This window comes from Leptosomus discolor, chromosome 2, assembly GCF_034619465.1.
Source record: "Leptosomus discolor isolate bLepDis1 chromosome 2, bLepDis1.hap2, whole genome shotgun sequence".
Classification (NCBI taxonomy): domain Eukaryota; kingdom Metazoa; phylum Chordata; class Aves; order Leptosomiformes; family Leptosomidae; genus Leptosomus; species Leptosomus discolor.
This window is the reverse complement of record NC_141392.1, coordinates 77882759-77910753: the sequence shown is the minus strand read 5'-3', so window position 1 is coordinate 77910753 and position 27995 is coordinate 77882759. Positions and strand designations below refer to the sequence as shown.

Genomic DNA, 27995 nt, shown 5'->3' with positions numbered 1-27995 from the left:
AATGCTGCCGGCTGCTCCTCTTATCCCAAGCGTGAGGGGTGTTCTGCAAAAGTCACAACTACATTGTCAACATGGCTTTCATGTAGAAATACCCAAGGGACGTTCATATCTCTTGTCTGCACATTAACGGTTATTAACAGGCAGAGTATGAGGGAATCAGAGACTTTGCTAAGACTTTTCTGTAAAATTCTGCATCCTGTGTGAGCTTTTAAAGAAAGAGTTGCTACGTACTAATTCACGTTCAAGTGTCATTTACCAGTAAAGGACTGACTGCAGGCAGAAGAATGATTGGAGATACTTTATTTATTACCGATTACATCGATCACTGTTTTTCCACGTGCATGTCCTCCTTCCAATTTCAGAAAGGCCTTTGGAACTTCAGAGAAAGAGAAGACTTGATCAATAACTGGTTGAATCTAAAAAATAAAGAAAAAGCGTCACTATATTGGGAATAAAACAACGTATCACCTTCGTACTTCAAAACTGCATGAGGAAAGGGGGAGGTTTCTTTGTACTATTTAGGGCAGAGGTTGCCAAATGATGTAGTCACTAGCTTTTAACTTTTTTGGGGGACCCCTCTGCATGCAGTAAGTGGCTTTCTGTTGCTCTTTGCCCAAGTTTTGGAACATCTCTACTAGCAGAGTTTGGAGCCCTCACCCGGGACTCTGAACAATAAAGTCACTATGCAAGGCTGTAACTGCTCAGTGCCTTTAAAAGCTGACACTGGTTCCACTTTTTGTTGTCCGCAATGATACACTGAGGAAAAGGACAAACATTTTTTTTTTTTTTCATCTCTCTCTACTGGTTTTCTTGTTAAGCCCAAGACTTTTCAAAAGGTCAGATGTTTTAAAGATACCTATGAATCTCGTGCCTATCTGCATCGTTACATGCCTCAGTACCCTTAAAAGACTTGGACAGAAATTAAGTATAAAAAAAAAGTCCATACACATTTGTTGCTGAATCATTTAGATACTCTTGAGAGCTCATCCACTGTGTATTCCAATAGGTGTACATCATTAAGCCCAGCTTGCATCGACTGCTATTTTGGCATTAATTTTGTGGAGTAGCCTTCTGGACTGTTTCACACTCATAATGAAGGTGAAACCACCCTATTCGCTGTCCCCATTATTAACTACAGAGCCTGAAAACCCTACGAGCATTTTCTTTAGACATCGTAGTGTACCGCCTGAGGCAGAAGAAATCCCCGATGCTTCTGAAAAACAGTTGTCACTGCTGCTCCAAGGGAAGAGACTTTTTCTATCAACAAGTTCCGAGTCAGCCATCCAAAGGCCAAAATGAGATCTGTGTCCCAAAGCACCTCCCACACCGCCTCCCAAAGCTGCTGCCTACCCTGAGGTTGGTCTCTTGCCTCGGATCCCCTAACACCAGCCCAATGCATGTTCTTGCATTGACCAACTGATCCTAATCCTCTTGCCAGAGGAAAACATTAACAGCAGCTGAGTCTGCAGGTAGCTCTTGCAGTGATGAAGATCTGAAGTAACAAAGATCCAAACACTCTGTCTATCTACTGTGCTAGAAAAAGATCCTTGTTACTTGTGTCAGTTAAAAAAAAAAAAATCCTTCAGGCTTTTTCCTCGCAGCTACCGGCATGCACGCTATCTTGTTGAATACTCCAGAGCTGGTAACTGCCCTCTCCCGGTCCGACATGCATCTCGCGATATACCAAAGGAAGACAACAGCAATAAGGACACAAACAATTTGCCAGCATCAGAACAGTGCTGTCTTTAAAAGGCTTGCTTGCTTTTACCAGAAGGCGAGGGGTGCGTATGCAGACGTGCTGCTTGGCAGGTGAACGTGCAGCGCTACCAAGGAGAGGTTTTTGTACACAGATATTTTCCCAGCAGCAGCACTGACCACCCAGCACCCTCCCCAGCGGCACAACAAAGGCAATCTGGTAGTTGTCTGGGCTCGTGTAGGTCTTTTTCTCAACTCTCTTAATTTTCTCTTTATTCATACAGTGCCTTACCTTGAAGTCCATTCATTGCAGTAAAATGACTGGTTTTGCTTATATGATAACAGTAATCCAAGACATCAATAATCTATCACTCTGCAGTATCACCTAACCTGGGCACTAGATTTTCCTTTTTATTTTGTCAAGGCAAGCTTAGAAGTAGTGTGAAACCACATGGCAGAGAAGTAGGAATGAGCGAACCCCCTCCAAATAAAAAGTCAGAATTAGCAGCCAAATCACTATGAGAGCAAGTGTGCAAATAAATATAGTCACTAAGTGCCTCGGAGTTGCCATGCTGCAGGGCACAAGGCTGGGTAACTTCTTCCCCTTGGTCTGCCAGGACAATCTCTGTCAACACACCTCTGGCAAAGTGAGCAGTAACACACAGCAGAGGAGCCACGAAGGTACCGGATAACACTTTCTGATGCTCAACTGGGGAAGAAACATGGGGCGTGAATGGTCACGTTCCAGACAAAATCGTGTTGGCTCAGCACCCAGCACAGAATGGAAATGCCGTCTCGGGCATCAGCAGAGTCAGAGACGGGGACCGAGGGCAGCAAAACCACTGAATGAGACAATGGCTTTGGGTAAACTGAGCATCTGAGCACACTGCAGCTGCTGTGACTATCGGCAGGAGGAACGTGCTGCTGATCAGCAGTGACTGTTTTTGAGGAAGACCAACCCTTGCTTTCATAGCCAGTGCTTCGAAAAAAAAAAAAAACAATTCAGTAACCCTGTTGAGCCCAGCACAAGTGCAGCACTTGTACAAGTACTTGTTGTTAATGGCAGCGACATACACAGCTGTGCTTCAGTTCAGAAAAAAAAAAAAATACAGAAACTCGGCCTGCCGGCGCATGGACACAGATGACCCTAGCAGGGCAAGGGGCTGGGAGGAGGGGAAAGGTATCTGGGGAAAAAAGCAGTGCAGCAGCACAAGGGATGTGAAGCCAAAGGGATTCCAGGGAAAGGCAGAAGTTAATTTCAGCCCCATGCAGCAAGTGAGAAAAAATGAGCAAGACTCTTCAATGTTCCACTACCTGCGGTCATTTATTGTAGGCTGGAGCTTATAAGCCTGACAGACCCGAGGCATGTTACGTCCTCAGCCTGTGAGGTGAAGTTCAAAGCATCACATTTGAAAAGTGGTGACACAGGGATTCAGAGGAACCCTGAACTCAGCCTCGCAGTTGAAAACACCGTGTGTATTCCAGCCACCACACACTCAAAGCCCATCTGCTACACTGATGTAGCCTCTAGCTCCATTTAAACGCCGGCTTTAGGCAGTGCTATAGAGAGACATGAATACTAAATTGATGATCCCGACAATCTAGAGCATTAAACATTTTATCTGGCTGGCTGGTCAGTCCCATTGTTTGAATAACCCTGAAAGGGCTGACCGTGTTGCAGCACAGTGATTCACTCAGCCTTTACCATAATCCACTGACTAAGATAAAATTTCTTCCTGTGAACAGACAAACAAGTAGGGGAGAGTCTGCTGTTTGTTGAATGTGTGATAATAAATGGAGATTAACTGGATAATAAAAACACTGCCTATTTACAGCCACGCATCAGTTCCTTGCCAGAGGACACCTATTTGTTCAGGGAAAAGGGATTAAACTAAAGTCTGGGAGAGAAAGGATTACACACACCCGCATTGAAATGTTTATCTGAAAACAGATTGGGCCTGAAAGGTATTTTCTTCCTCTTCATTCTCTCCGATGCAGGACATACTATAGAAATGAATCTCAGGTCTCTTGAAATGAACTCACGTGTTTGGAAAAATAAAAAGCGTTAACTGCTGATGCTGATTGAGGCTATCCTACAGAGAGCACAGAAGTGGCATCCCAGCCAACCCAGCTCTGAACGCAACACACAGGCACTGCCAGGAGTTGAGTGGTCAGCAGGAACATGCTCCTGCTAATGGCACATCCAAGCCCACTCTTGGAGGTCCCCATTTCTGTGGTAGCAAGGACACGGTCTGAATTTATCAGGAGGGGACAAGCGAGAAAACGTGCAGGGAATGAAGACACCTCTGACCCTCGAATTAGCAACAAGTCGCTGCAGTGAGTGTGGAGCTGGTTGCTGCCGCGGGAGGGAGAGCTAGAGCTTTGAAATTCTCAGAGAGCTGAACCGAAGCGCATAGGCCCTCAGAGCAAGCCTAGTTCAAAGCGGAACAGGGAAAAAAGTCCCCTCACTCCAAGGGCAATGACGGTGCATTGGCTCTCCCCCAGGTTAGTAAAGGATGGCCATGTCAAAACCGCAGGGCAGCCTCGCTTTGCAGAGAGAGTGCCTCCCTCCCACTGCCACCTCCCGCTGTCCACACCCTGCCTACTCCTCGGTGAGCAGCCACCAGCCTGCTCACGGCTCGGGTACGCACTGGAAAAGATCCTTGTACACTCACAGACCAAGAGCTGTGACGGGCTCCACCACACATCAAAATCCTCTTGAGGGCTTGCCGTAATGGAAAAGACCTGCTGGCCATTTTGACTAGCTCAGGAGATAAAGGCTGCCTTCCTCCAGAAATTACCACCGTGCCCAAATGTGATGTATGAGCCCAAATGGACAAATGCAGAACTTGGTACTCTCCTTTGCCCTTCAGTGAGTCTCCCTTCAATGTCAACAAGAGACTTGAACAGAAGTCATTACAAAGAACAGTCCCTGTCCTGCAAATAAATATCTAGTTATCCATTCAGTGCTTTATTGTCAACTCATGGAAAAAACGCTGGTTTGGGGCTGGTTCTGTCATTTCTTTCCTTTAGCTGAGCATCTCCTTCTCTGCTGTACTCAAGTTCCATGTTGTTTGGGTCTTGATCCCACCCCTTTCTTCATCCTTCCTTCCCCTTCAAATAGCATGCAACAATGTATGCTGAGCTTCACCTTGCTTGCCAACATTAGGTTCTAAGGTCAACTCTCACTGAAGATAAAGACTAAAGTTCTTAACCTTCTGGGACAACTGGCTCTGGTCACATGTTGTACTGGCAGCCTTGCAACTATACAGTGCTATGGTTTTGATTAACTTGTGTTTCAGAGAATACGCACTTTCATCCAAGAGCACATTAAAGGACATCGGGTACATAATATTTCTGTCCCAAATACCTAACAGAAGTAAAAATGGTCCAAGGAGCCACTCTCACACACCCATAAGAAGAATGGTGGTGCAGTGGTTAAGACGCGGGAATGGAAGGCATGTGTCCTGGGGTCTGCTCCCACAGTCACCTTACCAACAACTGCATTACCACGTTTTGTTAGTTTTTTCAAGCCAAGGTACATTCTTTGATATCAAGCCTCTAAGAGCAGCCCACAGGAAGTCAGGGATATCATCTAGAATTATTAAAATGCGAGAAGATAAATCCCAGCTAAGCAGGCTATCAGGGTATGCTTTGGAGTGTGGAAGAGGTTTAAAACAATCTCTAGCTCATTAATCGGCCCTGACAGAAGAGCTTCTACAGAACGCAATGAAGAGCAGTAAGAAACTGCAACAAGCCCAGAAATGTAGCGTGTGCCAGCCTAGCCGAGGCTTAGTTCAGTAGAAATGCGGAAGATCCTGGGCTTAGTCACCTACTGAACCATGCTGAAAAATGAATAACTAAAGGAAAGAGCAACTCTCTCTTCTCCCCTAGCAGTCATGTTCACGGTAGTTGTCCTGATATTTATGCTGGCAATTAAAGCAATCTGGGGCAATGCCACCATATAACTAAGACAGAACAAACTTTAGTACAGTGGTGGGTTTTTAATATATATATATATATATATATAAAAAATATATATATTTATATATGAGAGCATCTTGCATCTTATATATTAATTTTATATATATTAGAAGAATAGTCCTGCATGATCAGCCTCTCCCCAGGTCTCAGCAAATTAAGCTCACAACAGACAAGAGCTGTCTTGTTGATGTCACATTTCACTGCTGTGCTGGACATAATTCCCTCCTGCACTGGGGTACTAGAGCTCAGAACACCAGGGCTGACTTTCTACAGAATATGCAATTACATCAGGCTGAGGCAACACATTTGATTAAATACGTGGTATATGATGAAGTTTTTCCAGACCTCATTGTGGTTCACGTGAATTCACATATTCAAACCCTATCTCTCCAGAGTATGCAAAATTTCCATTAGTCTTCTTCACAGACACTTCATGATGTAATCACACAGCACTTTGATAAAGAGCATAAGCAAGCTACCATGTCCTGGAGGAAGAGGAGCAGATGTGTTTTAATAAAATTCACAGTGGTTTTTTTGGTGGCTGTGACAAAATGCAGATAAAGGTTTCTTTTGGAAGAGAAAGGACTGAACAGAGCTTTTGGCAACCTCTTCTTGATCAACATCTCTGGGCTTTAGCCAACCAACCTGGCAAGCAAAAGCACTCCAACAAGAAAACACAAAATGAAAATTTTAAAGAAAGTGCAAGCTTTGCAATTTAGCATGGAGAAAGATGGTCATCGTATTGAGCGTGAGTGACTAAAGAGCGTGGGGAGAAGGACTGGTCTCTAGTCAATTTAGACATTTAAGTACAGAATCACTACCCTAGTGTCCTTTTTCAGCTATGGAGAGTAAAGCAAGCACCACCCAAGGGCGAGTCACCTCGGGTACCTTAAGATACCTTAGCACAGCCATAAAGACTGGAATTACTGCAGAGAAGGCCACATCTAGAGATGCCAGATTTGGAGAACGTTCAAGGACTCAATATGTAACATTAGCTGTTTGATATTCATACAGATGAGAGAAATGTGCAACAATTGTGCCACGAGGGCCAGGGAAAAAGTTACCTGCAGAGCTGTAACAGGATGAATTGGAAGCAAGTCAATACACACAGGTTAGGATACAGAGTGAAGAAGCTGTGATAACCTATGCTAGCAGGAGGAATGTAAGCCATCTTAAATCATGGCCATCCAAACAACCCAAAACCCAAGTAATGTCAAAGTGGTCGAGCATATCCATTTGTGTTGTTTGCTTCCTGAATAGCAAAGACTAGCAATAGAAAACAACTGAATTCCACATTTTAACAGGGTATCTCAGAGCACATCACCAAAGGTGGATAAAAGGCGTTAGCCCTCATTAGTAGACGGAGAAATTATGGTAGCAAGAGGTTAAGTACAGCAGTGCACAGGAAAACAGCAGCAGGGCCAAAGAACAGTCAGCATCCTGTCCTCCAAACCACAACAGCAGGTGCTAAGTCCAAAGCATCTAGTGCCTTCAGCAAAATGTATAATCAACACTACACACCAATTACATTAATATAGGCATGCAATTGCTTTTTGTGTGTGTGCCTGTGCTGTAACATTTATCTAGAAAGCAAACAACACAGAGAATGATCTATTCATGATCGGAGACTACTTGTCCTTTAGCCTTCCTTCTGCAAAATCAACTCTCACCCATCAGCTGATGCAACTCTGCTCTGAAGGGAAGAGTATTAAGCCACCAGAAACACTGCACACACACATCCCTGCACTGCATTTAAATGGCATGGAATTAAAATTAAAACCTCAAATTTCTGCAAGGCTGCATGTTAACCCACATCCTATCGTGGTCCAGCGGGAACATAAAACATACTTAGTGCTCCCCCTTATGACACGAAGGAGTCTTCTGAGCCTGCCTTTATAAACGGCGAAGTAAGTGCTCAATTGTAAGTTAGAGGCTTTCTACAAACCTATGCAGTTATATGAGTTTGGTAGATTTTCACCAAGGACTAAATGGCACATCCTTAGAAAGGAGGAAAAAGTTAAGCAAGCAGCAAAATCCAAGACTGTCAATGTTAAATCCACAACACTGACCACAAATACATCAAACTAATTCCTAAGAAGACTTTCAGCGATGATGCTGGCAGCAGAGACCAGTGACGATGCTTCAGCAGACAGTGTGCCAGCAGATCTGTGTCCTGAACTAAAGACTCTATTGATTTCACTTGTCTTTAGATGAGAACCTTGTAATTCACCAGGAACGTTCTGCCATGGAAAGAGATCCCCATCTTCTGACATGCGCTTCATCAACCGATTTGGTGGAGCCCACATTAAGCCAGTCCTTGCTAGCTCAAAATTAACTGGTGGAGTTCAGCCCACAACAGGCACTTCCCAGCAGTTTAGAAAGTAGCCAGTATCTTTAAAATTTGGCAAGGAAATACTTTGTTTTCTCTGTGCCCACTACTGCTGCAGCACCTCCCAGTCCCTCAGTCTCACAATAGTCTCTTTGGAAGACGTCCAGCTGCAAGGCAGAGAAAACAGCTCATAAACTGAAAATGGTTTTATAAACCCCAGAACTGAGCTGATGTGCAGATAAATTACAAAAGGAAAATTATTCTCCTTCCTTGCACTACCAGCTCATCAAATCCTCTCTTTCTCCTTCCCGTTAAAGAAGGCTGTTAAAAGAACTCCTCCTCGTAGCTGACATTTTGCAATCTCTATTCCTTTCTGCAAAGATCATCTGTGTGAAAACCAAGTATCTTTAAACAAAATTCCCTTTTTGCTTATTCTTCATCCACTGAAGGATTGAGAATCTTTTTGCTTTCTCAAAGGAAGAGGATGAACTCATCAGAACTAAAAATCTGTGTTGGTGCAAAGGGACTAAAAGAAAAAACACTGACAAATCAATAGGATCTGTAACTGCTTCAGAGGTACGCTCTTCAAAGCTTCACTTAGTGTAACATCATCTCTTTAAACCAGCAGCTCTTTTTAATTTCCTTCATTGAAATCTCCCCTCATGATTTATACTTTCCTGAAAAAAGCCTCTCATTTTCAGGAGCTCTACAATGGCTCTCCTGTTCACACTTCCTACAATCTCAAAATTAAGATGTCTGTAACAGAAAAGACAATTTACTGAAATTTCAAAATAACTAAACCTGCATTACTCAAAACTGTATTCACTCAAAACTAAGAAGTTCAACTACATGAGCTCACTTTGCTGGCTTCCCCAAGTCTTCTTGCTTTTATTGCTTCGTGGTGAGTTTTTTTTAATTCTCATTTATTCTCTCCTGAATAGACATAAACATTTGTTTTCACTGAGTTATGGGAAATTATAGTACACTTCCTCCAGCAATTCTCTTCTGCCTTTTTTTTCCAAACACCTACTCTTCTGAACAGATAAATTGTCCATTTAAGAGAACTCTTGTGTCTAGACAATAAAGGTCACAGTCTATTAACATCTGTCTAAATGGAACACATCTGGGTCTTATAAAATACTGATGATAAGAGTGTTTACAACATTTTACAAAATAGAGTAAAATGCTGCTAGAGTAATGACTATGCAGTCTGACATGATGACCTGTTTTTGCACAGAGAATAAAAGTCGAAGCAAACATCCTCATGATCACCTTACAACAAAAAGTACATCAGGACATTCATATATGTATGGCGTACATTTCAAACGGCGTTACAAATCACCTGTCCAGATTACTAGGCAGAGAACACCAATTAAGCCCTAACTCTATTGCATAAACAGGTGTTTCCCAAGACGCTTTCATGGGCATATTCTGCATTTGTTTTGCATACAAGGCAGGAGCAGAACACAAAACAAGTCGTGACTGGCTAAGAATCAGGACAAATGGTAAGTGGAAGACAAGGGCATTTCTGTTTCTTAGACAACTATAATTTAGTGATGTGACTGGATGAGGGGCAGCTTCCAGGGTTTCTTTCCTGACCACGGGATAATGCCTACAGCACTGGACACAATGCAAAGCAGAATGGTGCAAAGCTGTAGCCAGGAACACACTTCATCACAGCTTATTTGCTGCTGCAGCCTCTGTTTATGAGTAGGTAATTTTTTAGGAAACACAGACTTTCCACTGCCCATGACAGCAGCACACTGGTCACGACAGAGGAATCAGAGTGGCTGAATTCAGGAAGATTTTTATTCTGATGAGCAACACTGAGGTGGCAACTAGAAGCAGTCAGGCCTTAAGAACGACAGCAATTTATTTATTCTTCTCCAAACTCTACAACATAGCGCATAGCAGAAAAGGAGATCAACACTCAAACTTTGAGATACCTAAATTTTATTAGTATGCATAAATTTTGAGCACAAGATGGCCTACCAGTTCACATAGTGGAATTACCAGCAGTCATGGCAGACTCTGCTTCCTCTTTTGCTGAGAAAGATTAACAGCAGTTGTCTGTGTTCTCTACTCTACTCTGGGAATTTTGGCAACATGAAATTATCCAAAAGAGGACATGGCCAGGACCTACAGCACCACACAGTCCAATAAACATGCAAGCAACTGCTCATCCTCACACACGTTTTGTAGCAAACTCATAAACCTGGAAAGATCAGAAAAGCCGTAATCCATCTTCCATTTCATGCCTTTCCCCCAAGCCCACTAAGAGATTCCCCAAACGCTTATGAATGCTCAGAACCTTCCAAGTCACTGTGCTGAACTAGCACAAACATTACACTCTGAAGCACTGAAATAATGAAACACAAGATTCTTGTCACCGCTCTGCCAATTCAGATTGTCTATGACAATGCAATAACCTGAATTATTCTAGTACTGTGCACATTATGGGCAGGACTCCTGATCATCCAGGCTAAACAGTTTTGCATATGCAGATAACACACAGCCATGTTCATTCCAACAAAATGAGGCCTCTTAAAACATAATCATTTTCAACACCAGAGTTCATGCTAAATGATTCCCACTGGCAAAAATAAACAATCACTGGACATTCCTTCCTCATAACTTAGAAAGCTTTGTGTTTTCAAAAACAGGTAGGGTGGAGAGGGAGAAGGCAGAACAGTCTCGAGGATTACAAACCCCTAAATTCCATGCAAAAGGCAGGTTAGAAACTGCAGCAAGTCAATTCTTAATTAGTTTTCCTCACTGTGATTCTCGTAACATTTTATTCCCTAATTGTGAACTACACCATTTTTGAGTCAAAGCAGCACCTCTTTCAGCACAAATACCCAAATAACCATTACTGACATACCTTTCCAGAATCAACTAGTACTGCTATTTCATCCAAACTTGGGCCACTTGGCATAAAAAATGCCCACCGATAATGGACTCCTTTAAAGAGATGCTGCAAGAAAGATGACAAATATATTAAAATATCGTGAAAGGAAGCTGAAATGGGAACTAAAATTAATGACAGAAGCACTAGAGAAGCAACTTAAGGAAAAGACATGGAAATTATATGCTAGCATTTGAAAAAAAAGTCACCTAAGCATCATGTGGATTAAATGCACAGACAGGGATGTTGTATTATTGCAACAGGATCAGGGGTGAATTTTGTGTCCAATTGCACAAGTCAGCTAGTCGAGAAAAACAACCACCTAGTCTCTGCAGCTAGAAACAGCATCATTTGCTACATAAGAGAGAAATGGTGCTGTATGTTTACACGCATTCACAAAGGGGGTGAAATAAAGACAGCAATGTGACATTTAGAACCTTCCACCTCAGTGTTAGTGACTAAATTTTCCACCATCGCATCTGCCAAAGTCACCACTGCCCAATGACAGATGGCAGCTCACATGAAAAGCACTTTGGGAAGATCTCACAAGCACATGTCAAGAGCACCTCCTCTGAGTAAGTCATTACAGGAATTAGAATCATCATCTGCCAAAGAGACATGATTTTTAATACATGGCATACAATGCTCCTCATCACGGAAACACGCACACTAAGAAATAATATTATTTCTAAGAAATAATATTATTTCTTCCCAGCCTTTTCATTTTTTGAGCTTTCCTTTGAAAGTAGTGGTGCAGGACTTAGAATCTCATTCAACCATGCCGTCACAGGAATACCATAGCAACTGCTTGAAAAGCATTCATTTGGAGAGCAAGCACACACGTTGAGAGAAGAAAGAGGTAAGTTCTAAAAAGCCTCACTGATCTGGCCACTGGCAGATCGTTTTAAGATCCACTTATGAAAACTAGAAAAAAATCAGTATCACCATCCAGACACATGAACATGAAAGAGATGAAAGACTTTCTAGCCACCCTCAACCACTTTTATTACTCTCCAGTGCTGGAATAGGATGAAGAGAATCAGTCATGGAACAATGTTTTGAGAGAAAGCCTGACCAGCCTAAAGCAAGTAGCAAAATTACCCTCACTTCAATGAGGCAGGGATTTGCTCTGTTTACTGTGAAACACGAGCTGTCAGCAGGACTCACTAGGGAGACCGTATGGAAAAGGCCACAATGAAAAGCACAATAAGGAATCAAAACTTCAAAGCACCCCAAACAACCACATCCACCAATCAGCACCACCCCAACACATTTTTCTTTCTCCGTGCAAGAAACAAGGAAAGAATAAAAATGCATCTGAAGTATACTTAATGATATATGAGGAAAATACAACAGATGCCTCTGGATGAGCCACGTGACTAGCAACCGAGCCACAAAGGAAGCCACCAGAGTAATACATAATATTAAAGAATACAGGATTTTGTCAAATACCTTTACAGTTTTGGAACCAACAGTGACTCCTGTTTGTAACATGCCATCAGCCACTCCAAGTTTGTCCATATTGATCAGGAAAGGTGTCACTAAGGTAACATATGTTGCTCCTGACCATTTCTTCAGAAGATCTAGAGCCCACTTCTCAGTGGATCCACCAACATTATCTAGGATGAAATCAAATCTGCAGACATGTAAAAAGCAGGTTTAAAATCACAATATGGGAAAAATAATTTCATCGTGATTAAGCTAATTCATATCAGAAATTTGGTATAGTTTACATTTTTACATGTCACTGCAATGCAATAAAATAATCTGCCTGCAAGACAGCGGCAAGAAAGTCCCAAGAACTCAGCTAAACCCCAGCTTTTCTGCACAATGGGAGTTAAATTTACAGTTACTGCCCATTCACTGCACAGCAGACACAGGCTATTTAGGTAACTTAAACTGCACTTAAAACTCCAAAATCAGACTCGTAGATGCACAACTACATTCCCCAATCGCTTAAAGCCTTCTAGAGCTCTATCTTTTCAGGCCTCCCACTAAGACTACTGGAACAGTTTTGAGGTCTGGTCCTAGCACTGAACAACATGGTATGTGCATGTAAAAACTAGTTTGGACTCACACCCTGACCAGGAACATCTGTACATGCTGTACTCACCTGAAAGTCTGCTCCAGTGGCCAAAGTTACATACACAAATTACTCTACTGAACCTTATCTCCTCACATCTTTCTGTGACCAAATTTTTGGCTTCACTTCCAAAAGTCTTTTCTGACCTCCTCATTTGTTTTGGGGCCATTTTACCTCTACTGACAGTGCTTTTCTTTGCATCTACCTATTTGATGTAGAATCTAACAATGCAAAGAATCTAAAACCTGCCCCCCACGGAATGCTGCATAGCAGCCTCTGGCAACACGCCACAGTTTCAGCTATCCTTCTCATCCCAGCATGGGAGACTGTAAAGGCTGAATAGGGCAACAGGGAGCTATGCACCTATTCTATTAGAGGCACAGCTCATTCTCATTTTCATCTGTCAATTTCCAGCTTTGCAATGGATATGTACATACACATAGATCTCATCTAAATAACCCTCAAACAGGAGGGAATTTATGCAAATTAAATAGAAAAGTTCTTATCTCTGGAAAGACAGTTTTCCTGCCTGCCTTCCAAGGATGTAATTTCATGTTAGAGTTCAGTCAACCTAACAGTTAGCTGCCAAAAGAAGAAAATAAAATCATGAAAACTAATGCTCCAAGAAAAACTAGCTCACTATGGGGTCTGAAAAGTCAGTACAACTGAAAAGGGGAGGGAAGTAGGAACATCCCTCTCTGTATACCTGACTGATCAGCTTAGCTGTGTCATAAAACTGTACCCTAGGACAGTGCTGTTGGTATCTCCTAAAAAGGGTCACTTGCTAGAATGGGTATTTGGCATTTAAGATGCTGAATTGCACAAAGGCAAATTTGCGAGCACTGCTTGCAAACTGCCAAGTTTATTGCTGCACATCCTGCCCGTACAGGCAGTGCCGGTACCCTCGCAGTTGACCTCAAGCCTGCTGACAATCACACCATAGTTAAAGGGCAGATGCCTTCTTAGCACAGTTAGCAGTAAGATTCTTTCATAGATTGAACAGCTTCTATTTCCCCTCACAGAAATTTAATTCAATCTAGCTAAAAAGAGCAGTGTAAATACCATATTAAATACAAGTCACAGTAGACTAGGTTTAACCAGATGGAAAGATTACAAAAGCAAAAAAGACTTCACTTCTAGAGAAAATCCCCAAGCTAGTTTAAACATAACTGCTGTGACAAGATAAGTGTGATTGTTTATCAGAAGCAGCCGTACTCAATGTTACAGAAGAGAAATTTACTTCCAGTTGAGCTACACAGTGGCTAAAGACCTTCAGGCAAGTTACTTAACTTCTTTATGACATAGATCTTCCCTCTAGAAGATCAATTTTACTATTTACTAACCTCACACAGAATTTCTGAGACTTATTTTAATTTATTCATGCTTTGTAAATGCTCCAAGATCCTTGGATGGAAGCTGACAAAACTGTTCAAATCACAGTCATTGAGGAGAAGCATGTGAAAGGGAGCTTGCCTCCACAAGCCCAATTAACTGGCTTAGTCTTAGAATGAAACTTGTGCTTGGGATACTCACTTGGCAAACTCAATTCAAAAAGGGCTGGGATGAACTTGCTTCACAAAGTAACTTTAGAAATGCTTTAGAAATGGGGAGGAAAAGAAAAAAAAAAAAAAGAGGGAGTTCTGATAGACTGGAGTCAAGCAATCAAAAGGCAGAAGGTCTGACTGCCAACTCCTTCACTGCAGTATTAAGCAATACAAATACGTACAAGGGTAACGTTTTAAGTTGCTCTTCCAGATTTCCAGATTTGTAATCAATCACATCATCTGCTCCAAGCTTTTTCATCAGTGTGCTGGCATCATGAGAACAAACTGCTGTCACGTGAGCACCCCAGGCCTTCACCAGCTAAAAAACAAGTATTAAAAAAAAAGTGCAAAGTTTAAAATTTAGTGAAACATTGAGAGCAACTTAAAAAGCCAAAGGCTCACTATATTTATGTAATAAATGAGCACCTTTAGTAGGGAGTGGGGAGACTGTTCCAAGAGAGGATAACTCGTCACACATCCCACAGACAAAAGGTTAGAATTTATCAATATTTAAGGAGTTTTTTTGGGGAGGAGGAGTTGGTATGGAAGAAGGAGGGTGTTTTTTTAATGTCACGTACACATATCAGGTCTCAGAATGAATGAGGATTCAGATAAAATACTGTTTGCCATCTGAATCTGCCAGCTAAATGTACCAAGAAGTATTGTCCAAGTTACCAATCGACAAAACTGTCACCAGATCAACCATTAAATATTTTTAAATATTTAAAATTAAAATATTTTATATTCCTACCTGCTTATTAAGTATTTCATATATCAATCTCACTGTAGATAGCTTAAATATTAGTAACGAGAAAAAGAAGGAAGTCATCTTTAATTTACCACAGTGAAGATGTCAGATTATCTTCTACGCCAAAAGCTATAGCAAAGTAAAGGATTTTTGCTAGTTATTTAGCTTTTTTGTAATCTTTTTTATTCACAGTAGTATTTTTTACATTTATTCCAGATTAATTAATGTAGTTTACTCAGGATTAATCAGGTAGAAATCACAGCTAGTCAGTGGCTGGTCAGCCTTTTGCACTGATCTAATTTAGCCACCTGCTTTGCCATGGATCAGGCAAATAGCATACCACTAAAAATTCTCCTGTAAGCCTCTCTAAAACCACTATGTTTATGGTCTAGTAACATGGAACACAGTGATGCAATCGCCCAACTTCTCTAATTCTTTTCATATTCTCAAGAAAAATATTTTCGGCATGAGATGACACCGATCAGAATCAAAATCCCCAAATTAAATGAGAGCATGAAAAGAGGATGTTCCACAATTAATGGATCAATAAAAGAGCATGTTGATTCTCCAAGGTTTAGAGCTACTGGAATGAAGACAGTCAAAAGGGCAGCAGGGCAAAGACAGTGAGGGAAAGTTAATCTAAGCCACTGTGCTTTACATACACTGCACATAAAAGCCTGGTGCTTCTCATATCATTTGACCACCCACAACAGTTATGGTAGATGATACTCCATCAGTTTTTTTACTCATACACCAAGTTCTTTTCATATTTACGGAGCAGAGCTGACTGAAAGATAATGGAAACACGCTATGTATTTCAAGTTACACCAACGAGAGATGGGATTCCTGCACCCAGACTTTCACAGCCTGCACTCACAAATCCTTTCTCTGCTTCCTACTTTAAACTAATACAACGTAATAAATGGAAAGCAATAAATCTGAAAATATTTCACTTTTGGATATACCGGTCACATCGATCGGACAGATCCATCAGTAGCTTGCTATTTCACTACTCCTTCTCTCAATTCCCTTCCGTTAAATTTTTTTTCATGCTGGTTTATATTACCTGTACAGCAAATGTACCAACTCCTCCTGAAGCTCCTAATATTAATACTCTGTAAAAGAAAATTAAAATACATTAAATAGTTCTTTAAATAAACTCTATAGTAACCGTGTTTCTAATGCCTCTTACACATCTCTGACACCAAATTATTTTAAGCAAAAGATCGTCTTTGTCATTCAATGGTACTTAGTGGTTAACTCTTCAGATAGCAAATAATGTGACTTAACATTGCTGATAATGCTTCCTGTGCCAACAGCATTATCTCAGCACAGCCAAAGAGACTTCCTCTTATGTGCTTTCCACTAAATCCAGGCAGTGGAGCTGTCAGGCAGTAACATTTATCACCTAAAACCCTCTCCCTGTCCTCGCCTTCCTAAACATAATTGCTTAGTTTGGGACAAAATCAGTTAAGAGTCTTTCTGTCTCCCAGACTCCACTGTGGTATCTCCTAAAGAAAGAAATCTGATTCACCAACGTTTTACACAAATTGGTGTTATCTAAGAGAAAAAGTAGTTCAGTAGCATATTATTTAGCGAGACTGGGAACTTCAGAATATATGGAACATAGCTTTCCCATATTGCATCATATTTCTCTAAAAGAGAGACAAGAATACGATTAAGTAGCCTCACCATAAACAAGTAAGTTCTATCAAATTATCTGCCTTTTTCTTTAGAAAAAAAGGCAGTAGAATTTTTCTGGTTCAGTACATCTCAACAAGACCCTGTAAATCCCAGGCTGTGGAAACTGGCACACAAGCAAGAAAAAGAACGAGTACATTACCAAACTATTAGCACATGAGAGTTCATTTTAACTGAACACACTTCCCTAAATTTCATAAAAATGAATGCAAGTTTAGTTGCATGAGAACCTTACTGCTGGCAGCCTAATCACTGTTCAAAAAATCCATCTGGACATTTTATTAAATAACTAAACTTCAGAAAGTGAATTAGTAATAAAGCCTTGCTGCTGAAGATACAAACGTTGCTTGGACTTTGGAGCCATTTGCTAAATTCTCAGACAAAAGGATGATCCAAGATGAAGTCTTGGCATACGATGGGAGAACATCATGTTTCTCAGAACTTTTGCTTGCCAGAAAAATTTCAGTATCTTCAGAAGCCGGTGATGTCCCTGTTTAAAATCTCACTGTGCTGGAGGTTGAAGGAATTGCTTTTTACAGTGCAAAATTGTACTATACAATCTGGAGTCTCAGTTTACAAAAATTCTTTGAAGTAACCTAGGAGACTTGGCTTTGGTCACAGTACCCATTCTAAAATGCTTCCTCTTTTGTAACTGATCAGATCCCATTCCTCACTATTTCACTGATCCAAGCTGCAAAATTCAGATTAAGCATTTGAAACCACAATGCCTGCAGCTTTTAAATCTGCCAAAAAGTACTTATCCTCAGAACCATGCTTCTAACGACAGATGCCTGAAGCAACATTCATATTTAGATTTTACTATACTCGAAAAGGCTCAGGAACGCTACACTCAAGATACTGGGTTAAGCCCATCTTTATCCTTACAAAGGACAGTCACAATTAAATCCTTTCAAAACAACCCTGTCAAACTGCCTTTCCAGTTTTCCTCCTTGCTTAAAGGGCATTTCTTCCACTACAAATTTTGGAGAAAGCTGTCATTTTAAGATGTACATTTTAAGAGGTAACATTTTCAGTTTTGGGGAGCTGCTTGGCTAGGGCTTTTTTTTATTTTTCCCTTCAATAAAAGCCCTTGAGACTCTTCAGGTAGAAAGGCTTTCCAGATTTGGTTTGTTCCTATGTTACATGGGGTATTTTCTACCAAACCTTCTAATTATTAAAACTCTTTCCATACATTGTGACTTCAAGAAAGCTCTTTGCTTCAGAGAGAAACTATGCCTGCACCAGAGATCCGTGTGCCACAGCTCAACAGATCAGCATTTTTACAGCACTGAGGACAGCAAGACGCGTTGTTTGGCACACAACACAAGGAAGTGGGGAAGTGTTTGAAGGTGCAGGACCTGTTAAGATGGTACTGAAGGACCACAGATAGCAGAAAGTGCAAAAGCAGGCACGGTTTTGTTTGCACTGCCTCAGGAAAACTCAACCAGGAGAAAACATACCAGAGAAACTACCTGCTGCACTGCAGGAGTAAACTAACATGTAAGCATGTGCACGAGGGAACACACTAACAGATTATTTGACCCGGACAGAGATCCAAGAGAACCAATTCTCTCAGAAGAACAAAACAATTGTTTATACCCCAGGCTTTTCTCCCTTCTGACAGAAGTACATAATTCAAGCCAGCATTCACCAAACCCCACACAAGGCTCTAGCGGTTCAAATGATCAGGGTCAGCAGATTTCGCCAGATGAGCATACCATGGGATTTCAGAGTCTAGCCCTTCTCCCTGGGCCCTGCTTGGAACTATGGTGTAGTCAGAAACTAGCATCAGAGAGCCAGGACCTGTTTCAGCTGTGTCGTCCCTCCCACAAAAAGAGACGGGGGTGGGGAGTGGGTGTACAGATCAAGGACTAATAATTTCTCCAGATCATAAACAACTAACAATTTTCAGTGACTCAGCTACATGCCAAATAATAAATATGATACTTATTGAATAAATATAACACTTTATATATATATATATATATATACACACACACAAAAATAAATTCCATTTGATTATGGCAACAAAATGTCCCTAAGAGATTTATTCCTGTATCAAGAAGCATTTACCCTATCAAGAAGTTTTACAATCTACACTCACTTTGTATTTCTCATCAGATAAAATGATGAAATAACACACAAACTTTGAAAAAAATATTTTCTTGGGGTATTGTATCATTCAAATTTTCACTGTAACAATATAAACCAGGAGTGTATATTTAATAGCTTACAGTAACAGAATCCAGCATCTCTCCCCAGCATACTTAAACATACAAAATATTGATTCTATATTTATATAAAAGACCTTTAGTCAACATTAGCGTAAATGTTTTCAAGAACTCAAATTGTTAAGTTTGTTTTTATCATGCTTTTTGTGAATACAGCAAGCAAGAGATTTAATAGCTATTGTTGAACAAGCATATCCCCTTTCTACTGAAACAGGACACTGGCACATATGAGCTCTCCAGGTTATTATCCACAGAGAGCTTCAAAACAACAGAGTCACTCTGAACATTTTAGATAAAAAGAATATCCACTTTGAGCTTGTGCAAGAATAGTGACATAAATTACAGTGGTGTAGGATAAGCGTTATGGAGAAACGGCTGGAGTTACAGTGAAGCAGGAGGCATCACGAACAATGTGAGCACACTTCAAGTAACTTGTAAAAACAAAATTTGTGCAAGTGTGTGCAGATGCAGCAGAAACTCCTGTCAGATCAACAGTCAGGTGCTGGACTATTAGCAAGTATTTCTGGTTAGCCCACCCTTCCACCTCAAAGAGGCAAAGAAAATATATACGAACAGAAAAATCTCACTGTTTCTAAGACGTCCTAACACTGCAATAAAGTATCAGTGAAGTAGCTTTCATCAAGGAATACACACTCTTGTGTGTATATATACCCTTCTACATAGCTATTTACATACACCTACAGGAGACAAAAAGACCAACATAAAATCACATATGTAGGTAACTTCTTACCAAACAAATTATTTCAAGAAATTAAGAAACATTATGTAAATAATTGTCTTTTGAAATTATTGCCTTGAGAGAGTAATGTAAAGTTCATGGAATGTATTTCTACACAGCCCCTTCAATGCATTTTATGTATTTTCCTACAAGCAATTTTTCAGGTGAAAAAAGCTACCATCACGTAAGTCATTCTCTGCTGGTTTTACCATTCATAACTTCTAGATGGGAAACATCATAATTTTACAAGTACATTAAAATGTTTTTTGCTGACAAATTAAATATTTATTTGGAACATAAAAGTAAATGTTAAATGCAAAGACATGATATAAATGCAGTTTAAATTTAACTTTTAACAATCTAAATACTTACCTGAAGATTGGAAATACACTTCAAACACGGCTAGCCTATCAACGTATCTTTGGGTTAATTCTATTTACATGTGAAAGTTAAGATAATAAAAAAAGTCTAAATACTGAAAAATAAACAGGAAGGCAATGTACCTAGAATTTTATCACTGGCTGGAAGTTAATTTCAATGACATCTCTTTGAAATGGCTTTAAATATTCCACTTCATTTTCTCAAAACATTGTTTATCTTTAGAACAAACAATTACTTGATATTTTCATGATTAAATTTACCGTGACATATGAACAATCACTCACTCAATTATCTTCTAAAGATGGGGCTGAAGAATTTCAATAAATCTAGTGTCCTTTGCAATGTGTTGCTTTGGAACAGTAACACCCAAGATAAGAGGAGGTCAGGCATCTAGGCTCCTACTGCCCAATAGTTACTTTATGACCTAAATTTTTGATGCAGCACAGTAATTTTAATGATTATTTTTCAATTCCAGTATTTTTACTTTTGCCCTTCTTTCCATTCTGAACATTTTGCTGTCTATTTACACAAACATCCAAAGGCAAAAATAACTGCAAATTTCAATTATCAGGAGAAAAACAGTATCTGCTCCAATCTTTCAATGCATTTTTCCTCTTCTGTCCTCCATCTGCCATTGTCAGATTAACAGGCTGATAAACAAAGCCAATTTTTCTATTTGATTTGGCTGCTCATCCTGCACGTTCTCCTCTTCTCTTCTGTGTTCCTGACCTCATCAAAGTTCTGGCCTACAGGTCAAATGAGACCCAGTCACCTGTTCATTTTTTTCTAAAAAGCTGGAAAACCAGCCTGTTCCAAATGGCCCACACATGCAGGGACTGAAGGAACCAAACCTCTGTGGCTCAGAGGGCTTTTTCTGAGTTGCAGGCAGGAAGGCACAGTCCCTATAAATTCCTAGAGATACATAGAATCACAGGCTGGTTTTGGAAGGGACCTTAAAGACCATCTAGTTCCAAGTCCCCTGCCCGGGACAGGGACACCTCCCGCTAGACCAGGTTGCTCAAAGCCCCATCCAGCCTGGCCTTGAACACTTCCAGGGAGGGGGCAGCCACAGCTTCTCTGGGTAACCTCTGGGCACACTCACAGTAAAGAATTTCTTCCTAATATCTAACCTAAATCTACCCTCCTTTAGTTTAAAACCATTACCCCTTGTCCTACCACTACACTCCCTACTAAACAGTCCCTCCCCACCTTTCCTGTAGGCCCCTTTTAAGCACTGGAAGGCTGCTATAAGGTCTTCCCTCTCCAGGCTGAACCACCCCAACTCTCTCAACCTGTCCTCACAGGGGAGGTGCTCCAGCCCCCTGATCATCTTTCTGGCCCTCCTCTGGACCCAATCAAGCAGGTCCATATCATTCTTATGCTGCGGTCCCCACAGCTGGACACAGTACTCCATGTGGGGTCCCACCAGAGCAGAGTAGAGGGGGAGAATCACCTCCCTCAACCTGCTGGCCACACTTCTCTTGGTGCAGCCCAGGATGCGATTGGCTTTCTGGGCTGCAAGTGCACACTGTTGGCTCATATTCAGCTTTTCATCCACCAGCACCCCAAGTCCTTCTCCCCAGGGCTGCTCTCGATCCACTGATTGCCCAGCCTGTATCTGTGCTGGGGATTGCCCTGACCCCTATGCAGGACCTTGCACTTGGCCTTGTTGAACTTCATGAGGTTTGCATGGGCCCACCTCTCCAACCTGTCCAGGTCCCTCTGGATGGCATCCCTTCCCTCCAGCGTGTCAACCGCACCACACAGCTTGGTGTCATCAGCAAACTTGCTGAGGGTGCACTCAATCCCACTGTCTATTTCGCCAACAAAGATGTTAAACAGCACTGGTCCCAGTACCGACCCCTGCAGAACACCACTTGCCACTAGTCTCCATTTGGACATTGAGCCGTTGACCATCCAGCCAATTCCTAATCCACTGACTGGTCCGCACATCAAATCCATATCTCTCCGGTTTAGAGACAAGGAGGTTGCACAGGACAGTGTCAGATGCTTTGCACAAGTCCAGGTAGATGACATCAGTTGCTCTTCCCCTGTCCACCAACGCTGTAATCCCATCATAGAAAGCTACCACATTTGGCAGGCACAATTTGTGATTTGCCCTTACTGAAGCCATGTTGACTGTCACCAATTATCTCCTTATTTTCCATGTGCCCTAGCAGTTTCCAGGAGGATCCACTCCATCATCTTGCCAGGCACAGAGGTCAGACTGACTGGTCTGTAGTTCCCCAGTCTTCCTTTTTTCACTTTTTAAAAACGGAGGTTATATTTCCCCTTTTCCAGTCAGCAAGAACTTCACCAGACTGCCACGGCTTCTCAAATATGATGGGTAATGGCTTAGCAACTTCATCTACGGTTCCCTGGGGATCTGGGGATGCATCTCATCAGGTCCCATGGACTTGTGCACCTTCAGGTTCCTTAGATGGTCTTGAACCTGATCTTTTCCTCCGGTTTGTGGTTCTTCATATTCCCAGTCCCTGTCTTTGCCTTCTGTGACTTGGGCGGTGTGGTTGGAGCACTTGCCAGTGAAGACGGAGGCAAAAAAATTGTGAGTACCTCAGCCTTCTCCATACCCTGGGTAACCAGATCTCCTGTTTCCTTCTGGAGAGGGCCCACATTATCCCTAGTCTTCCTTTTATCACCAATGTATCTATGGAAGCTTTTCTTGTTGGCCTTGATGTCCCTGGCCAGATTTAATTCTATGAGGGCTTTGGTTTTCCTAATATGATCTCTGCCAGCTCAGGCACTTTCTCTGTATTCTTCCCAGGCTACCTGCCCTTGCTTCCGATCTCTGTGGGCTTTGTTTTTGTGTTTGAGTTTGTTCAGGAGCTCCTTGTTCATCCATGGAGACCTCCTGGCGTTTTTACCTGACTTCCTCTTTGTTGGGATGCATCACTCCTGAGCTTGGAGGAGTTGATCCTTGAATATCAACCAGCTTTCTTGGGCCTCTCTTCCCTCCAGGGCTGTGTCCCATGGTACTCTACCAAACAGGTCCTTAAAAAGGCCCAAGTCTGCTCTCCTGAAGTCCAGGGTAGTGAGCTTGCTGTGCGCCCTCCTCACTGCCCTAAGGCTCTTGGAACTCCACCACTTCATGGTCACTGCAGCAAAGGCTGCCCTTGAGCTTCACATTCCCCACCAGCCCCTCCTTGTTGGTGAGAACAAGGTCCAGCATAGCACCTCTCCTCATTGGCTCCTCTATCGCTTGGAGAAGGAAGTTATCATCAACACATTCCAGGAACCTCCTGGATTGTGTATGCCCTGCTGTGTTGTCCCTCCAACATATATTGGGGTGGCTGAATTCCCCCATGAGGACCACGGCTTGTGAATGTGAGCCTGCTCCGATCTGCTATAGAGGGCCTCATCCACTCAGTCTTCCTGGTTGAGCGGCCTGCAGCAGATCCCCACTATGATGTCTCCTGTCCCTGCCATCCCTTTAGTCCTGACCCATAAGCTCTCAGTCAGCTCCTCATCCATCCCCAGGCAGAGCTCCATGCACTCCAGCTGGTCATTCACATAGAGGCTGACACCCTCTCCTCATCTCCCCTGCCTGTCCTTCCTGAAGAGTCTGTATCCTTCCATTACAACACTCCATTCACAGCAGCCATCCCACCACATCTCGTCTGATGCCAGTAAGATCACATCCCTGTAGGTATGTGCACATCTCTAACTCCTCTTGTTTATTCCCCATGCTACATGCATTTGCATAGAGGCATTTAAGCTGCACCCCAATGAAGCTGACTTACTGGCTGGAGTGTCTGGAATTCCTTTGTGCCGCTCTTCCTGTGCTCTCCTGCTGACCTGTGATCCCTCTCCAGGCTCTGGGCATCTATTGCTGGCACTGGCATCAGACTGGTAGGAGTGGGATGGATTGAGGTTCCCCTTCCCCAGCAACTTTAGTTTAAAACCCTCTTCACCAGCTTGGCAGGCCATGACCAAAGATGCTCTTCACCTTCTCTCACAGATGGACCCCATCAGCCCCAAAAGACCAGGTTTCTCAAAGCAAGTCCCATGGTCTAAATAGCCAAACCCCTGGCTGTGGCTACACAGACCGCATAAATTCTCTACTATACATTGGACTACCTTTATACAGTCACCATATAGAGGAAGTGAGCAGCAAGTAACTAGGTACACTTCATTTAGGGTCCTCAACTAAGTCTCCCTTTAAAGAAGCCTCTCTCTCAGCAGTTGTGCAGGTTGAACCTAGCATCTTCAGGCCAGCTAGTCTTTGTGAATGTCATGGTATAACAGTCTTCATCACTGTTGGACATGTCTTAGAAGCAGCTAATCAGTACAAAAATGAAACACTAAGTTTTACCACCTGAACTATTTACTTACCTTTTCCCACTGCAATTACTTTGGTTGAGTCCTCCAACTTGGTTAACTGCAGACCACGCTGTGAGACCTACATATGGTAAGGAGGCAGCTTCTGTGTGACTGAGACACTTTGGCTTAAAAGACACCTGAAATAAAATCAATCATATCTAAGTCACACAGCTGATCCTACAGACGCTGAAATATTTAAACAAACTTTACCGAATTGCAGATTGTGTATTCCACATTTTCAACCACCTCCATAACCACCTGGAGTCTAAATCAATCCAAGCACTAAGAAATAAACAGTTACTTAGCCACTGAAGAAAAAAATGCCAGTTTTTACAATTTTGGGGTTTTTTGTGTGTCAGCCACATTTTTGAAGGTTTACCTCGTTTCCACTAGCTACCACAAACTCTGACAGAGTGCCCTGTTTCCACGGAGGAATTGCTGCCCACACCTAAAACCAAACAGAAAACAATTATCAATTTTTGTGATTTTGCACATGATTGTACCTACACAGGAAAGTTTTCTTCATTAAAGAAATCTTTTTTCCAATTTGCAGAATATCTTCACTATTGCTTATCAGAAACCAGCTTTAGCTTACTCTTTACAGAAAAAACATGACAAGACTGACTAAATGAAAGACTGCAGAGCTATGTAAATAAATTGTACCATGCTGTGTATATGACATGATCTTTAATTTTTCAAAAACCCCAAACTACTTCCATGCCAAGAAAGCCCAGATTGGAGAGGATGGGGGAGGGGTGCAGATCAGAATTTCCTATACTAAAACTGATGAAATGTGAAAGCAACTGGTGAAGGTGAAAGTAAACAATATCAGTATTTATGTGGGGACTCAAAGTGGTTCTTGGGTTATGCCAGAGTCTCTATCCTAAGTTACTCAAGAAAAAAAAAAAAAAAAAAACCACAACTAATCCCTTCCTGTTAGAATCCTATCTTCAGTCAAAAATGAAGCAGCATCTTGAATGTGCACTTATAAATAAATAAATTCCTCTCTTGCTACTACTAAAAAACAGAAGGGACATTAATTTGCAGAAGCAAGTCTGGAAAAGACCATGTTTTTCAGAGAAAAAACGTAGGGAAGAAAGCATTCTAGAAAATTTGCTGCCAGAGAGTCCTCATTCAGAGTGCAACAACATAAAAAAAAAGAATCTTCTTAAGAGAAAAACGACAGCTGAACATCTCATGGTGTATTTTAACTATACATTTCAGAAAAAACGAGATCAATGGGATCACCTCATCTCCGGGTTTGAAATAAGACACACTCAGTCCACATTCCATAATAACACCAGAGACATCTCGACCAAGTGTTAGTGGAAATTCAGTGTCTTCGCTTTTGAGTTTCAGGGGATCCCGCTTCATATTTAATGCAGTTGCACCATATCCACCTGCAAAACATGAAATTAACCATGACATACAGTACTGAGTTTTCATTAACTGGACAATTCCAATTAGAAAGCATTGTCTGTACCTAATGTGCCTCATTTCTGTTATAACAACCATGCAAAAAATCTGCAATATTTCATACTTTTACAGATTTTATAAAAAAAGATTAAATCTCATTCTGGCTTATTTTCCCATGAAATGGCTCTCTAAAATACTAAAAAATATTTAGCATGTGATAACACTCAGAAACTCTTAAGAAGTCCGCTGGAAGGGCTCCATTTTCCAACAGCATCATGTAGCTACAAATACAAAAGGACTCTAAGCTTTCCATTTGTCTTTTCAAGTAAAGTACTGTAAAAAGCAACATGAACATCATTGTAAAACATATCAAGGCACATCTGAGTAACCTGAACTTCTATTCAGTAAGCAACAGCTAAATGCTGCAAACTCTCAGAATTACCCATCTAATAACTCTACTCAGCCTAAAAAAGTCTGCATTTAGGCATATATGCCCTTTCAAGTGTTTCGAAGTCTGCATAGGTGCCCTGTTATGCTAGAAAGTGCTTCAATACTGAAAAGAAAGAGACACAAAAGCAGGCACCTCAAAAGCAGGATGAAAATGTAGTTTCTTCCAAATACAGATTCAAAATATTAGTTGCAGCCCAGCAGTTCAAGTGGGTTGTTCAACAGAAATCCTCAGATAGAAAATGTCCCATAATCAAACCCACAATTTTAAAAATCTATTTATTAGAGAATACAAATTACAGCTGTGTCAGTATGCTTCCTGCAGATATCTCTGCATCTGCTACTGAATCTGAATTGATATGCAAGATCACTTCTCAACATGAAACTTAAGGTCTTCTACTACTACAGCTTCCTTCTTGTGTTTCGAATCTTGAAACTTGGGGAAAAAAAGTCTGATCAAATGTGTCAAATACGAAGAGTTGGTTAGTGAAAGAGAAAGATTTCCTGGGCAAGATGACAGCAAGTACCCAGATTTCAATTCAAGAAGAAAGGGCATGACAACAAACAACATGGTCTGGATTAGGTTGCACGTGGGGACTTTGAGGTAACTTTGACCTTCAGCCCCATTCACCTCAAAGAGACAGGAAAATCCAGCACTCCTCAGGGGGAACGCTGCTCCCTGAAAGGGCTAGTCTCTTCGTCAAGCGAGCACCACCACCCAGATGGTGGGGACAGGGGAGAAGGCTGGGAAATAAACCCCACCATGGTTATGCTACTAACAAAAGGACGCTGACTTGTGAGCTGCGAGCCTGCAGAGGACAGCAATTAGTCCCTCAGATTAAAAGTTTACCCCTGCAACACACACACACACGCGCTTGTCGTCAGAAAGGTGACGGCTGTTTGGACTGCTCTTCCCGAGAACTCGAAAAAAGCAAGTTTCAAACTGGCAGTTTTCCACAGGGCTCAGGGCAACACGGCCTTCGAGGCAGCCCTCTTGACACTGACCAACAGGTGCCTACCACGGCAGGCCGGTGACCGTGCCTGTACGATTTTGGACGCCGGGCGCCACAGGGAAGCCGCAATCCAAGCACACCCCCTGTCATCACGCCAGCCTGGCCCCGGCCGCTCGGGCCCGGCACTTACTTCTCATGCTAAGGTCGATGGGGTTCAGGCTCGCAGCGTGAACCTTAATGATGACCTCGTTCGGGAAGTGTATGATGGGGAACACCATGTCCCTGGTGAAGCGCAGCACATCGTTGCGGCCGTACCGGTCTATGACCCAGGAGGGCATGGCGGTCCGCGCCCGCGGAGAGGCGCGGAGGCCGCGGACCGCCGGCTGCCCGCCCGCCCGCGCCGCCCCGCACAGGGCCCGCCCGCTCGCCGCCCCCCACGACAGCATGGCCGGGGGAGCCGGGCCGGACCGGGACGCGCAGCCGGCGACCCGCGGGATC

The 27995-nt window shown here is 42.1% G+C and overlaps 1 protein-coding gene across 2 annotated transcripts; it reads right to left on the bottom strand.

Moving 5' to 3' along the window:
- Positions 1-283: 283 nt before the first annotated feature.
- RTN4IP1 (reticulon 4 interacting protein 1) lies at positions 284-27943 on the bottom strand. Of its 2 annotated transcripts, XM_086461328.1 has the most exons (9): positions 27688-27943; positions 25930-26081; positions 25061-25129; positions 24694-24818; positions 16355-16403; positions 14723-14859; positions 12366-12549; positions 10890-10982; positions 284-416 (listed from the first exon to the last, which is right to left on the bottom strand). In XM_086461328.1, the coding sequence occupies exons 1-9, from the start codon at positions 27941-27943 to the stop codon at positions 300-302; spliced, it is 1182 nt and encodes a 393-aa protein (XP_086317454.1). In that variant the 3' UTR covers positions 284-299. The 2 variants fall into 2 exon arrangements, with proteins under 2 accessions (XP_086317454.1, XP_086317455.1); XM_086461329.1 differs by lacking the exon at positions 10890-10982 and having other exon boundaries at positions 27688-27864.
- Positions 27944-27995: the final 52 nt, after the last annotated feature.